At 46.8% G+C, this 14100-nt stretch overlaps 1 protein-coding gene across 8 annotated transcripts in view; it reads right to left on the bottom strand.

Annotated features, from left to right (window-relative positions):
• The window catches only part of PHACTR4 (phosphatase and actin regulator 4), a 370026-nt gene that overhangs the window by 164273 nt on the left and 191653 nt on the right, over window positions 1-14100 (bottom strand). For all 8 annotated transcript variants that reach the window (XM_069224100.1, XM_069224106.1, XM_069224104.1 and 5 more), the window contains one exon: window positions 9972-10139. In XM_069224100.1, coding sequence (XP_069080201.1) covers window positions 9972-10139 — 168 coding nt within the window. The remainder of the gene's footprint in view (window positions 1-9971; window positions 10140-14100) is intronic.

Raw genomic sequence — 14100 nt, 5'->3', positions numbered from 1 at the left:
TGGGGCTTGTGGAGTTCACGTAAGCGCAGAAGAAACAGAGATCCATAAATCGAGTCAAAATGGCCGGGAGATCAAAATCAGCGAGGAATCAGGACCGGGGCACGCAGGGACCAGCGCCTGGGGACCAACAACCCACTCCTACCTTACAATCACTGGAATCTACACTTTTGGCCCATTCCACACAATTCGAGAAAGTACTCCAAGCAATTATGGACACTAAAATTTCATTAGAAAATAGAATAGATACGGTATCGCAAGATCTAAATATTCTTAGAGCGGACCACCGCAAATTATCCGAAAAAGTGAAGTCAGCGGAGGAGGCGCTAAATGACATGTGCCCCAAAGTAACGGACAACCAAAAACAAATTCTCCGCCTGGATCTAGAAGTAAAAACACTGTTGAGAAGAGCAGAAGAGGCGGAGGGAAGATCACGCCGCAACAACATACGGTTTCTCAGACTCCCGGAAAAATCACTAGATCAAAACACAGAGATTCAACTGGAACAATGGTTAGCCAAAGAGGTCCTGAATGGAGCCCCGTCGAAATTCTTCTCAGTTGAAAGAGCACACAGGACTCCTGGGCGCCCCCCAGTACCGGGCCAGTCCCCAAGACCGTTGATAGCCAGGTTCCTGAACTTTACCCAGACTTCACTCAGGAAGTGCAAAGACAACGCAACTCCTTTGCTCAAATAAAGCAACGTCTCCGTGAACATGACAAAGTATGCTCGGTTATTCCCCGCTAAATTAAGAGTACTAACAGATGAACGCACCCACGTCCGGAAGACGCTTGGACATGGCTACATGCCAAGGGGTTTGCCCAACCCCTAGAAGCAACCGGTATCAACGAAAACTGGTCCACAGCATCCACTCGGAAACGCTCCAAGAGACGACCTGGGGGTCAACCCACGGAGAAACAGGCTGCGGAAGAGAGAGCCAGGGTCCTGAAGGAAACTCCCCTGCTGACGCAAAATGCTTTTGAGACTCTCAGAACTCATCCGGAGGAGGGCTCGGAATCGGATTCAATAAGCTCGGACTCCACACTGACGGGGTCGCTGAAAGGCCCGGAGATTACTCCCCGGACCGTGGACATACTCTGAACAACTGCCGCTGACCTACCACCAGGGCGGGACCCGCCGCCACAGAAGGAGAGCAGGATTGAACATTGTGTGCCTCGCTGGCAGCGGCTGTACATATCGCTTGAAATCATGTATCCTTGTTTCTCTGCTCTCAGAGTCAACTCCTGTATTTAGCCTGCGCGTAATTGGAGGTTGCGCGTGGCAGGGGAGGGTTGGTTTGCTGCGCCCGGGGGATGCCCCACACCACTTGCAGGCTGAATCTGCAGAAGGATGCGAGCCCCTATAATGAGCCGCACCCGGATAGTATTATAGCTCCCCCGCAGACATCCACATGGACACAGCCCAGGTCGCACCTCACCGGGGTGCGCGTTTGTTTTTTTGTTGGTTTACAGTTGGGGTTGGGATCCAGTTGGGGAGGGAGGGAGGGTAATCACCAGTTTGTACACCGCGGGTCTGCACATAACACAAGACACATAGGTGGAGGTTGGAGACCGGGCCGTCGTGACGAAGGGGAGGGGGAAAACTGCTTGGACCCCGTCAGGGGGCAGAATGTTAGATGCACCACTACAAAACAAACATGGCCCAATACACAGCCCATAACGTAAGCAAATATAACAGTCACCTGGAATGTCCGGGGCCTCGGGAACCACAGCAAAAGGTCCAGGGTGCATGCAAGACTCAAACGCCAGGGCACACACATTGCAATTTTACAAGAAACCCACCTACTGGACCCAGACCTACAAGAACTGCGGAACAGATGGGGTGGACAGATCGTAGGCACATCTTATTCAACCTTTGCGAGGGGGGTTCTGATATGGATGGCAGGGAGTGTTCCATTTCTTCTAACATCATACAGGATAGACCAGGGAGGTAGGTACGTAGTGGTGGAGGGCAAATTAGACGGCAAACAATTATCATTCATAGGAATATACGCCCCCAACACTGCGTTGCCTGAGTTCCTGAACTCGCTCACCCCAGCTCTATTGACTAACCCCGCAGCACCTGCAATATGGGGTGGTGATTTCAATAATACGCCAGACCTGACGTTGGATAGGTCTAGCCCCCCCCACACATTCAGCGGCCAACAGATGCCCCGGGGGCCCACTGGCAACATGGGCCAGCAATATGGGCCTCTGTGATTTGTGGCGCATGAAGCACCCACAACAGAGAGAATACTCATTTTACTCAGTACCGCACAAAGTGTACACTAGGATAGATCTGCTATGGTGTACCGGGGACATTTGCACAGTAACCAACGGTATTGAATACTTAGCTAAGTCACTATCAGACCACTCACCGCTTAAAATAACTCTAGACTGGGGCAGGAGGCGACAAGCGATCCCAACCTGGAGATTACAAGTGGAAGCGCTGCAGGACCCTGCATTTAAAGACGCACTGAGAACAGCGCTCAAACAGTACTGGGAATTGAATGCTGGCACCACAAACTTAAGAGCAGTAGAGTGGGACGCACATAAAGCAGTGACCCGCGGGCACTGTATTTCCACCACATGGGGGGTAAGACGCACAACTCCATGCAGAGGTTAGCAAACTGGAAAAGAAACTAAGAACACTAGAAAACGCAGTGGCCCGCAGCGAAACACCATTTACGTCATTAAAAGATGCACGCGCAGAATACGCAGCCGCAGATGCCACGCTACGCCTTCATGACTACAAATACCACTTGACCAGATTACAAGCGGAAGGCGACAGATCGGGTAGGCTGCTCGCATGGCTCCTGCGGGAGGAACGGCAATGCCCCCCAATAGGGGCAATAGTGATAGGTGCAGGCGCAATAGCAACCACACAGGATGAAATTAATGATGCGTTCAGGAAATACTACACACAGCTATACAGTACATGCACATCATGCACCTCCCAACAACTCGAGTCCTTTCTGGTGGAATCCTCTCTGCCCCAACTCACACAAAACGACAGGGAGACATTAGAGGCCCCCATTACACTAGGAGAACTAAACAAGGCTCTTGAACAACTACCTAGAAATAAAGCTCCAGGGGCAGACGGCCTGCCGTCAGAATACTACTCCACTTTTGCGACACACCTTGTCGCACATCTCCTAAAAGTCATTGAAGAAGCAGAGGTCAATGGTATTCTCCCCCCCACAATGAGAGAGGCAATGATAGTGGTCCTTCCGAAACAGGGGCGAGACCCCACTGACGTTAGGTCCTATAGACCCCTGTCTCTACTAAATCTAGATTGCAAACTACTCGGCAAAATACTAGCCAACAGGCTAGCTCCTCATATGCACACTTTAGTACACGAAGACCAGAATGGATTTATCCCAAAACGCAACACCTTCCTCAACATTCGTAGGCTATTAAGCGTAATGGGCGATACCCCCCTGAGTGCATCTGAGGAAGCAGTGATTTCACTAGACATCGAAAAGGCATTCGACACATTAGAATGGGACTTCCTGTTTGCCACCATGCAGCGAATGGGCATAGGCCCAAAATTTATAAGATGGGTACGCATACTGTACACCAACCCACAGGCCAGGGTGAAGACAGGAGGAGTCATATCAGAGAGCTTCCCAATTAGCATGGGAACAAGGCAGGGCTGCCCCCTTTCCCCCCTGTTGTTCGCCCTGGCGATGGAACCACTGGCCGCGCGTGTCCGTGCAAAAACGGAAGAATGGGGGGTGGTAAGGAACGGCACATCCCACGTAATATCATTGTATGCAGATGATGCCTTGATCTATATACGCAGTGTTGGGGTGGCACTGCCCCCGGTGATGTCATTGCTACGCGAGTTTGGAGAGATATCGGGCTTGATAGTTAATTGGGGGAAATCCTGCATATTCCCGTTGGCTGGCCGGTCCCCAACGAAACAAGAGAATACTTCAGCAGGCCCATTAAAATGGTGCTTCGACACATTCAAATATTTAGGGGTTAACGTCTACCACAGAGCAGAAGACCTCAGGGATGGCAACCTGGGGAGAGCGGTGACATCTATAAAGAGCTCATTGCGTTTTTGGAATAAACTACCGCTCTCACCACTGGGAAAAGTTGCCATAGCCAACATGCTAGTGCTGCCCAGGCTGCTGTACTCCTTCGCTGCCCTGCCGATCATAATCCCTAAAAGCTTCTTCAACAGTTTAAATTCTGCATTGGTGCAGCTGGTGTGGGGTGATGGCAGAAGGCGGGTCGCACTCAACACACTATATCACCCAGTGGCGGCGGGTGGACTGGGAGCCCCTAACTTTGAGCTCTATTGTGCGGCAGCACAGCTGCAGTGGATCTCAAATTGGATTCATAATCCCGGGTCGGCGGAGGCTGCCTGGCTGGTAACCCGACTCCGGGGAGTCCCTCTGCTTGAGTGGCTCACGAGCAAGCAAACTAAAAGCACATGCGCAAATCCATTGATGGCAGCAGCACAGGCATACTGGAAGAAGTATATTCAAAAGGATGCCAAAAAACTTCCCTACTCACCTCTCATACCACTAGAACGAATCCCCGGATGGGTGACAACTGGATTTCACCCATCCGCAACCTGGATAGAGGCGGGCATAAGCATGGTAGGAGAATGCTTTGAGGAAGGAAAACTAATGTCCTTCGAAGACATACAGGCCCTCACAGAGATCAGCCCAGGGCAATTTCTGACATACCACGCTATATGTCATGCAATTAGAGGTACATGGGGGTCCGGGGACACTGAGCCAGACACCTCAACGAACCTACACCATATGCTGAGCTACGACACACGCGAAAAAGTAGTTTCAAACACGTACAAACTACTAAATAAGCCCCCGGAGTCTAATCTGCAGAAAGCCCAAGAGAGGTGGAATGCCGTACTGCCTGACCCGATCACAGAGACAGAATGGCCAAAAGCCCTGAGTCACACACGCGAGGTCTCAAGAAATCCCAGATTCCGATACACACAATTTAATTACTTACATCAGACTTATTTAGCGCCAGCCAGAATAAAACTAATGTTCCCTGGATCGGACCCAACTTGCCCTAGATGCAAAACCCCAGCAGCACAGTTTTATCATATGGTCTGGGAGTGCCTGCAGGTGAGGGGGAAGTGGACCGCGTTGACCACTGCACTGTCGGAAATGACCGGCCTGGGCCTGGACGCGAATCCCAAATCCTGCCTACTTGGCCTCAGGACAAGAACAAAAAGAAGCAAATATATGCATAGATTCGTAGACCTGGCTTATGCAATGTACAAAAGACTAATAGCCATGAACTGGAAGGCCTCCAAGGCCCCTGACCATGGAGATTGGCTCGCCCTCACGCTTCGCTGGACACGTGCTGAATATCAGGTACTAACGAAACTGGCACGAGGTGGTCCTCGACACTCGGGCTGTGAAACCTGGGGCACATTGGTCTCCAAACTAGAAACAAAGAACGACGAAAAAAAAACCTGAACAGCAGATAGATGCGATTACCCAGATAATTGCAGGTCTCACCCCGGTTGCAATACCGCAGTAAATCATGAGTAGTGCACACACCTGCCAACAGTGCCTAGGCACTGACATAAATACACTGCACCCCCAAACACACACTAGCCAAACAATACACACAGACTATTATCCCCAATTAGCGAATACAGGTTCGGCAGAAGCCAAGCTACCTCTTTCCCCCGACCCCCGCTCCCCCCCCCATCTTAGGATTTGCCCTTAACCAGAACCCTTACTGGCATCGAAACCTCCGCGCGGAAGAAAGACTCAAATGCGCGAACTAGAAATGCCTGTAAGTACAGACATAATAGCGCGGATCTAGCGGTGTACGAAAGTTATTGGTTGTTTGTTAAGTTCAATAAATAAGCGCCCAGCAAATTACTGTAACTGTCAACATCCTATCACTGCTGTTAAATGGACGCATCGAAATGTATGATTCTATTGAAAATTCAATAAAAATATGTAAAAAAAAAAAAGAAATAATAAAAAAAAAAAAAAATACAGTGAGTAAACTCCTGTGTTTAATTCTTGTTGTGGTACTAATTCTATTGCTTCTTTTTGGAGCAATGCTTGAACTTCTAATCCTAGAAGATCTATATGTTGTTTTGACATACTGTGTGTTTTCGGTGGGACTGTTGGAGGGAATTTGAGAAATTCTATGCAATAACCATGCTGGATAATTGCTAGTACCCAAGTATCTGTTGTTATCTCCTCCCAATGTTTGTAAAATTGGCTTAGTCTCCCCCCCACAGGTGTTATGTGGTGGGAATGTGTGACTTGTAAGTCACTGCTTATTTTGAGGAGTTTTGGGGCTTTGGAACTTTCCTCTATTTTTCTGGAATTGTCCCCCTCTATATTGCCCCCGAAAACCACCCTGCTGATATTGGCTTTGGTAAGTGGGCCTTGTTTGTGATGTTGTGGTTTCTGTAGGTTGCCCTCGAAACCCTCCTCTAAAAGGTGTTTTGCGAAATGTGCCTCTGCTCTGCGGGGAGTAGAGTGCGCCCATGGCTTTTGCTGTATCAGTGTCTTTTTGGAGTTTATCAATAGCAGTGTCGACTTCCGGCCCAAACAACTGCTGTTCATTAAATGGCATATTTAGCACGGCTTGTTGAATTTCCGGCTTGAACCCTGACGTGCGCAGCCATGCGTGCCTTCTTATTGTTATTGCCGTATTTACTGTCCTTGCAGCCGTATCTGCTGCATCCATTGAAGACCGTATCTGATTATTAGAGATACTTTGTCCTTCTTCCACCACTTGCTGTGCTCTTTTTTGGAACTCTTTGGGTAAGTGTTCTATGAAATGTTGCATCTCATCCCAGTGAGCTCTATCGTATCTTGCCAAAAGTGCTTGTGAATTGGCAATGCGCCATTGGTTTGCTGCCTGTGCTGCAACCCTTTTGCCCGCAGCATCAAATTTGCGACTCTCCTTGTCTGGAGGTGGTGCGTCCCCTGAGGTATGAGAGTTCGCTCTCTTACGAGCTGCCCAGACAACTACTGAGTCTGGTGTTAACTGCGTTGTAATATAAACTGGATCTGTTGGCGGTGGCTTGTACTTTTTCTCCACCCTTGGAGTTATGGCTCTGCCTTTAACAGGATCTTGAAAGATTTGTTTAGAATGTTTTAGCATTCCTGGGAGCATAGGTAGGCTTTGGTATTGGCTATGAGTGGAGGATAGCGTGTTAAACAAAAAGTCATCCTCAATTGGTTCGGAATGCAAGGTGACGTTATGGAAAGCAGCTTTCCTTGCGACCACCTGTGTGTAAGATGTACTGTCCTCAGGTGGGGACGGCCTGGCAGGGTACGAGTCTGGGCTGTTGTCCGATACTGGAGCATCGTACAGGTCCCATGCATCGGGATCATCTTGACTCATTTTAGTATGAGTCGGGGAGTGCATCAGTGGAGGAGTTGCTACCGGTGATGTGTGCACTGACGGTGGTGGAGTTGTTTTCCTTGCCACCTTTGCCTGTGGCTGCTTGTCCTTTTCTTGAAAGGCAAGTTTTCTTTTAATTTTAATAGGGGGAAGAGTGGTTATCTTCCCTGTGTCTTCTTGAATGTGGAGCCTTCTTTGAGTATAGTCTGGCTCTACTGCTTCAAGTTCCTCTCCAAATCTCTGCTTTTGCATTTGGGAGGACAATCCTTGTTCCTCTGTATAGAAACCTGTTTTCGGCTCCGAGGCTGGATGTTTCGGAACCGAAACTTTTTCGGACGTCTTTTTAGGCTCCGAAGAAACCTTTTTAATTTTCGGCGTAGTGGTGTCTCGGTGCCGAAATTGTTCGGTGCCGCTGTCCCGATGCCGAAATTTTTCTGAGCCGACGTCTCGGCTCCGAGATTGCTGTGTGGCAGTATCTCGACCGGAGTCGGATGACTTCGACACAAGCGTGCCCTTTTTCGGTGCCTTGGGTCGGTCACCTAATTTTTGGGTTAAGCTATGGCCTGTTGGCGGTGGCGTCCCCTGGGCTTTTGTTGACTTCTCGTGAGTTATGTTTCGACGTCTTACTCACGGTTTTCGGCATTTCTTCGGTTTCGAGCTCTTCCGAGTCCGACTCGTGGAAAGAGAAAGCTTCCTCTTCCTCCTCGAAACGCTCTTGTCCTGTCGGCGTCGACGCCATCTAAAGTCTTCTGGCTCTTCGGTCTCTTAATGTCTTCCTCGACCGAAACGCTCGACAGGCTTCACAAGTATCTTCCTTGTGCTCCGGAGACAAGCACAAGTTACAGACCAGATGCTGATCCGTATACGGATACTTGTTATGGCATTTTGGACAGAAGCGGAATGGGGTCCGTTCCATCAGCCTTGAAGAGACACGTGGCCGGGCCGACCAGGCCCCGACGGGGGATCGAAAAAACCCCGAAGGGCCACCGGAGCTCTTCAAAATTCGGTGTCGATCTGTTCTAACTAACCCGATACCGATCGCAAACAATACCGACGTTTTTTCCGAGATTCTAACTAACTTTCCGACCCGAAACACGGAGCGAAAAGGAACACGTCCGAACCCGATGGCGGAAAAAAAACAATCTAAGATGGAGTCGACGCCCTTGCGCAATGGAGTCGAAATGGGAGGAGTCCCTCGGTCTCGTGACTCGAAAAGACTTCTTCGAAGAAAAACAACTTGTAACACTCCGAGCCCAACACCAGATGGCGGGATGTGCACAGCATGTGTATCTGCAGCTACACATGCCATCGAACATATATATATATATTTTTTTGTAGAGTTGAGTTTGCCAGTACAAGGATACACTGCTGTAACGGCTCAAGGAATAACCGTGACAGGCAACTAGCTGGGACCACAGGTGAGCCATGATGGAAAGTTAGTTAAAATTAAAAAGAGGAGCATGCTCCTAAACTAGATACACTGAAGGGCCACAGTGCAATTGTTCTAAAATTCAAGAACAGCAGCCCAGAGTCTTTGCCAAAAAAAAAAATCTTTATAAGCATAGAGGCACGACTAAAATGAAAGAAGATCTGGAATGGACGTAGAGATTAATGTAGAGAAGTAGGGACAAATCATGGGGATCACCTCATGGAACCGCCCTCTGACACTTAGTTCCTTCTGCTAAATAACAAGTTACTTAGCATCTGCAACATTTTTTCTGAAGGATGGTTCAGCTCTGGCAGATTGCTTACATGAATGTTCTACTCAGGCACAGACTGGCTCTGGATTTTTGTCCATGATCTTGAACCTCATCAGCACCAGGGGGCATTGTGCAAATTTGGCATCAAAGCTTTGAGGGCTTCTATTGCGAAGTTATGCTTCAATATATGAAGCACACCCAATTCGAGACCGGGGTGGCAGAAAGGTGTAAGAAATCTGATGATGTTGGACCAGGCACCTGGGAGAACATTGCCAAAGGTAAATAACTTGTTTTTATTACGGATTGAGGCACCAACAGATACCTTATGTGAACTATTACCATAGTATCCCTCCAAGAGGAGGCTCTATAATACACCGATCGCACTAAGAATGACTGGAGAATAGCCCTTCCAAAACGAGATGCATCTGTTCTCCATGTCCAGAAATTGCGGCCAAACAACCTTTAACCATGCCAAAGCTGAGGTGCTCCTTTACCAAAGAAACAGCAAAATGAAGATTATATACAGTCTGAGTAGACAGTGGCTCAAATGAATTGGAGAAACCCCAAACCACAAAATACTCCAATTTACTGGAATATACAGGCTCAGAGGGATGCCTAGCTGGTTATAAAAATGATAACACTTCCAAAGGCAAGCAATAGGAAGATATGGCTACCCTCCTAAGTCCCAAGCTATCAACTGATTTCAATCTGAGATTGAAGAGATAAGCAAAACATCCAGGAATGTTACAAGTGAAGCAGATGTGGACGACCCTATGTCCTGCAGCAGTTACCTTAAACCTCAGCTGTTGTAGCTTGGCGCCTGTTGCTTTAAATCTCGACTTGCACCGCCCATCACCTCAGACCACAGCTCGCAGCACCTGGAACATCCCCTTCAGGTGTCCTTACCTTCAGAGGTCTCCTTGAATTTATCACTGGGTTTCTTCTTCCGCCACTTCCACGGCTTGAAGATCTTGCCAAAGGTGGCAAACTTGCTTTTCCTCTTGGTGGGTGGCGTAGCATTGGCAGAGTCTGTGACATCAGGCATGTCTGGACCCGGCTGATCCAGTTCCTCAGCTGCAGGGAGGAACAAAATATAAACACAAATGTGAAAATCTACTCCACGTCCACTGCAAGTAGGGACCTCACCAATCAATCTGGCCAGAAGATGCTTGGTGAATAAGAGTGAGGGAAACAGATAATTACAAGACACTTCCTTCTGCTGACTGAGATATGCATTCAATGCCGTACAGTGAGCGGGACCAGGGCCTAGAGCAGGACACCCTGACAAGCATTAGGTAACAAAGTGATAATTAATTAATTTATAAAACATACATTACAACTGAAATATATAGCGAGAGATTAAATAAAAGATGCTTACTGCACAAACTCACAATATTAATTGCACTGATATCAAAAGAATAAAAAGCTAAATCAACCAAACTACTGAATTGGGAAAATATACATATAAATACATGAAGAGCATATTTTCATATTTGTTGATCATTCGGTAGATCGTGGACCACAGCTCTACTTCTAAGAGGGCAGTGGAGGATGTTAGAGGGTGAGTTAGAGAGAACGTTTACATACTGAACAATGGCTTCCCCAACTTTCCCACACTGCAGTGGTTTTACAAGCATCGGTCCACCTATATAAACATAACCGACTTTTCCACCTGACCTTTCTAAGGTTGGCTATCATGCCGTGTGTCTTAGTGCCCTGTGATGAGACTGCAGATCATGAACTTACTTCCACAACAACAAACAATAGTGCAGTCCTAGACCAGCTGCCAAAGGCACTGACCAATGTCACGCGCTGGCTACCATGTTAACAGTAACCCTCCAGGCACTGACCAATCTGTTTATCATGAGCTAGGTACCAGAGCGATTCTCCCTAATGGCACCAAATGGTTGAGAATAACTGTTATATATTCATTAACTATCAACTGCTGCTCGGAGACCAATAATGAGTATCAATTTAAAGGCTTTATCCCATCATGGTGGCCTTAAAACAAAACTGTTACTAAATTTTTAGAAATATTTTTACCATCCAAACAGATCCAAGCCACTGAAGAAGCTAATGATGAAGGGTGGCAAATCAAAACTTGTATGCTTACGGGTTACATTTCAACGTAGAGCTTGAGGCTCTACCATACCACAGAACCTCTGATGAATTTTGGAAAACGTTAAACTGAACAGACAGTAGGGACTCGCCTGGTGAACATTAGCACACCTTCCAAGTCGAATGTGGCATAGGTAAACTGCAAGCCCTAGATGCACTAGCAAAGTCAAATAGGTCGGATGCATTATTAGGAAGCATTTTCAATCACTGGCAAGCTTGTGTGTGTGGTAATGTGGGGAGTCAGCGGTAGAACTGGAAAATGTGTCATTAACTAGAGACAAGTCAACGGATTAATGAACAAGTGGCTGAATGCATGGGTTTTTAATAGGTGAGTGAGTGGATAGACAAGTGTATGGATGAATACGTGCAAGGGTTTTGCATTTGCCTTTTCATTGTGAAATAAACTATAGTGCACATCAGCAGAGGCCCTGTTGAGGGTTACGGGATGGGGCTGGGCGGGAGTTGAGGTGAAGGGGGCCAATAGTGCGCACCTACTTTGTCCCGTCCCACTTTTGAGTGGCTATTGCCTACGGATGAAGAGACTGTCTGGTTGTTTACAGTCAATAGAGTTCGGGGGACAGCCTTTTTACTGTTCCATGTTTAGGTCTACAGGTCACTCCGAAAAATACATGCAGTCTTCCAAAGGGGTAATCACTTTCATCGGTTAAGAATGCTGCAATGAACGTCTGATGTAAATATAGCAACTTTAATGTTTTACTGTAGAACCTGTGCAGTCATCTATATTAGACTTTGATCCAGGAGATTCTGCTTCACAGCTGTACAAAGTTTACATATTGGCACCTGAAGGGTAAATTTCGAAAAATGATATATCTGTAGAAACGTGCTCCTTTGTTAATACATTTGAAGGTCACTTGCTTTAAGTCTGACTGTTTTATATGATGTAATTCCAGCACAGGCCTACTAGAGACAGAAATACAAAACCGTATTTGAGAAGCTTGCTAAGCAGAGTATAAATGTATCATTCTGGTCCCAGGAACTCCTCTCCTTGGTGAATGCTGGTAAATCTACCTAATTTTTCCCTGATCAATACTTTAAAAATATAGACGCTTTTGGCAGGCTCATACCCTCTTTCATTCCAGCCAGACAAGCAATGTCCACGAAATTAGCTATTTCCCAGATAGCCCTAAAATGTCAAGCTTTTTGGTTGGGAAGATGAATCCTTGTCCAGCTCACCTGGAAGCGAACAATTACTAGGCTCCTGGAGCTCACACTTTAAGGTACAACAACCTGGAGAGCTGTACGTAACTACCATGTGCCTCTGGAAGGTGGGACAATGCGCTGGCAGTTGCCCTTCTGCTGGGACCAAGTTGGGTGCAGCTCTGACATTACAATTAACTTAAAGTGCTCCTACCTGAAGTACTCATTTGCAGACCAGAGGAATACGCCAATGAAAGGAAGATAATCAAGATCTTTTCTAACCGTTCCTTCTACCTTTGCTGACTGTGAAAAACAACCAAGTCAGCCATAACTAGCTGTGCCACTGGTTGTCTGACTTTACTGTCAAAGAAATCTGTAAAGGTCTCTGTCCGCAGTTGTGTTAAACCAGGCGCTGAACAATCTCAATTTACGGCATGGGATGAGGCAACTCTTATGACGTTCACCAAATGGTACAGAAAGTAGTAGATCTTGACCCAAATTCAGTGTTTAGGAAAGAGCATTCTGTGGACCGACTATCTCCATCCCTTACCCAATCTGGCCCACATACCGCCCAGCTCTGAGAAGCAATGCAAGGAAATACCGACCATGAATGACCAGAGCCGAGATGCAGCCACCCTCCCTGGCAAAATTTGACAATGATGGGCACTAAAGGCCATGTGAATGGTGCTGGAAAACGTTACTGCAAATAGTAGTCTGATACCCAGCAGCAGGGGGATTTTCATGCAGTGCCCCCAAAGCACCCTGCACACTGCCAGGAACAGCACAGAACACCAAAGTACCCGTCCTTGATCTTTATGAACTCAGGTAGGGCCAGTTACAGCTATCCAGTACCACAGAACAGCAGAAAAACCTTTTTGCCTTCCCTGCAACTTCCTCGATCCTCCCTTTGCAACGCTATCAAGAGATAGAGGTTAGAACCAGTGCTTTTTCAGCACGTTACCCCAATTGTATTTTCTATTGCCTCACTGCGATACCAGAATTTACAAGTCCTGGATCTATCTTCAGAATTAGAGGACAGACCTGGTAACTTAGTCTAGTCTGGAAAGCGCTTAGCCCGTCATAGCTACTAACTTTCATGTCGTTGTGACAAAAGGATTCTAGCCCTGTGCTTTCATTTGGCTACTTATACTATGAACTGTAGTCATGAATTGGTTTTAATAAACCTTTTGTACTCTCACATCTGGCAAAAATGAATTACAACAGGAAAGCACAGTTTTGAAAACATGGTATTTGATAACTGAGAGAAAAGTGGTAACAGTTTGCTCGAAGATTGAATCAGAGGTTTACATTTTCCTTTTTCATTTAATAGACGGCAGCCACCATATTTCCTCTATTACATATTTGTGAGTGTACTATTAATTTATGTGTATGATAAAGACATACTAATTTTTCAAAGTACTTCTAGCAGGACACGGACCTTAATCAAGGATGACCACTATGTTACACTGTATGATACTTCCTAATTATTTACCCAGCAAGGGTTGCCTACCTGGAAAATAATGTGCACAAACTGGGCACCGGAAAACAGAGTACCCAGTTCAATAAAAACAAGCACTAGAAAAGATAACAGGTCTTGCCTTTGAGACCTATTGGCTTTGCCAGTGGTTTTTAGTGATACCGTACAGCAATCTTTGATGCTGTAACGAATGGCTAAAGACATATGTTAAAAAGCATCCCACACAGCCACCTATGTCATTTTTAGCAACGCACTCCACAAATGTGCACACTTAAAAAATGA

The sequence above is a fragment of the Pleurodeles waltl genome, chromosome 3_1, assembly GCF_031143425.1.
Source record: "Pleurodeles waltl isolate 20211129_DDA chromosome 3_1, aPleWal1.hap1.20221129, whole genome shotgun sequence".
NCBI lineage: Eukaryota > Metazoa > Chordata > Amphibia > Caudata > Salamandridae > Pleurodeles > Pleurodeles waltl.
This window is presented reverse-complemented; position numbering and strand designations above follow the sequence as displayed.